The sequence below is a fragment of the Echinops telfairi genome, unplaced genomic scaffold (assembly GCF_000313985.2).
Source record: "Echinops telfairi isolate 266 unplaced genomic scaffold, ASM31398v2 ScPeMD7_7469;HRSCAF=8507_0, whole genome shotgun sequence".
Taxonomy (NCBI): Eukaryota; Metazoa; Chordata; class Mammalia; order Afrosoricida; family Tenrecidae; genus Echinops; species Echinops telfairi.
Genome location: NW_022111372.1, coordinates 32,063,601 through 32,065,413, shown reverse-complemented (window position 1 = coordinate 32,065,413; position 1,813 = coordinate 32,063,601). Strand labels below are relative to the sequence as shown.

General features: G+C 35.9%; 1 protein-coding gene across 2 annotated transcripts in view; it reads left to right on the top strand.

The window, feature by feature from the left end:
- Positions 1 to 1,813, top strand: part of BRWD1 (bromodomain and WD repeat domain containing 1) — a 152,913-nt gene that overhangs the window by 62,687 nt on the left and 88,413 nt on the right. For both annotated transcript variants that reach the window (XM_045284556.1, XM_030888683.2), the window contains exon 18: positions 1,009 to 1,194. In XM_045284556.1, the coding sequence (XP_045140491.1) occupies positions 1,009 to 1,194 (186 nt within the window). The remainder of the gene's footprint in view (positions 1 to 1,008; positions 1,195 to 1,813) is intronic.

The window sequence follows — 1,813 nt, the reverse complement described above, 5'->3', positions numbered from 1 at the left end:
CATCCTTTGAAATAAATTCTTCTCGGGGGAGGGACAGGCATCCACTTAGTATTTGGGGCTGGGACCAGCTCCCAAACCTCTCCACTGATTCCCTACTCCGTGCCGGCATGTTGTCTAGCTGTTTTATTTCATCATTTTTTCTAGTTGCTTTAGCTACTCTTATGTTCAGTAGCATGTTTCAGAGTCCCTTTCTGACATCCATTTTGTTCTTTTTAATGTCCCTTTGGGTTTTTTTCCCCTCTTTTGTCAGTGAATTTTTCAATTTTGAGGATTTCCAATTTTCATACCTCCAACATTTTATGTTCTGATGATTAAATAGGTGCTTACAGCTGTTTTTTCCTCATTCCGAGTCATGTTTCATCACCAAATGAAGGTCTGAAAGCTACTCTGATCTTGTCATTATGACTGACGTTACATTGAGGTGGCAGCTCTTCTCTAGTCAGAGTTTGAAGGACTCACGTTCTGGCTCTGTATCTGACTGTTTTGCTGTTATTCATATACTTTTCTGCAGCTTACTTCTCAGCTGACTTCTGTTCGTAGTTTATAATCTACTGAAACCTTTTCTCCTTGAGTGATCATACTTGTTTTTGAAATTGCTATATGGCATCACAGTAATCCACAGACAGAAAGATGTTTAAAATGTATCTTATCACAAACATCTGAAATGGCATTAGAAAGGTTTCATAAAAAGCTTGTTTTCGTATACTCAATTTTCAGGGATTTCAGGTGCTGAAGTAGAATTTTCATTCTACTTAGTCTACATGGGCTCTATGAATGAATCCACTTGGTGACCAGTAACAACAAACTTTCAAAGGAAGTATATCATTTGCTTGAATTGTTCCTCAAACATTTTAATTAATTATGAGGTTTAGGATGTTTTTAATCAATTATTTATTTAAAGCAGAAATTCTGAGAATTAGTAATGCATCTTTAATTATAAGCATTGTCTGTTGGAATCTTAGTGTACTGTGCTTACATATTATAGATACATACTCCTTATATTTGTAGGTGATGGTGAGGTAATTGAACAAGTCATAAGCCTCCAAACCAATGATAATGGTGAACGAAGCCCAGAGTCTAGTATTCTGGATGGAATGATAAGACAGTTGCAGCAGGAGCAAGATCAGAGAATGGGAGCAGATCAGGACCCTGTTCCAAATGGACTTCCAAGTGGGGAAGAAACACCCAGAAGAGGTAATATAGCTTCAAAAAGTTTATGGGAAAATGTGGAATTAAAGAATAATGAAATATTTTCATGACTTTTGAAAAATTCCCTTATGGATAGCATATTCTGCTTTAATTAGTAAGGCAAGATTGTTATCAAAGAGTAAATGACATTTTTGTCAGGTAATATGCAATGGGGAGAACGTAAACTTTCTTTTAGTTTTTTTCTTTCTGTTTTTATTTTTTTCATTGATTTTTAATTAGAAATAAATCTTTCACAATGTATAATTACAGATTGGGTTGTTTTTTTTAATAGTGTGTGGGTTGGAACTTTTCTTTCTTTTTTTGAATCATTTTATTAGGGCCTCATACAACTCTTTATCACAATCCTTACATATATCAATTGTGTAAAGCACATTTGTACATTCATTGCCTTCATTCTCAAACCATTTGCTCTCCACCTAAGCCCCTGGCATCAGGTCCTCATCCCCCCCCGCCCCCCGATGAACCCTTGATAATTTATAAATTATTATTTTGTCATATCTTGCCCTGTCTGACATCTCCCTTCACCCACTTTTCTGTTGTCCGTCCCACTCCCTCATGAGCCCTTGATAATTTATAAATTATTATTTTGTCATATCTTGCCCTG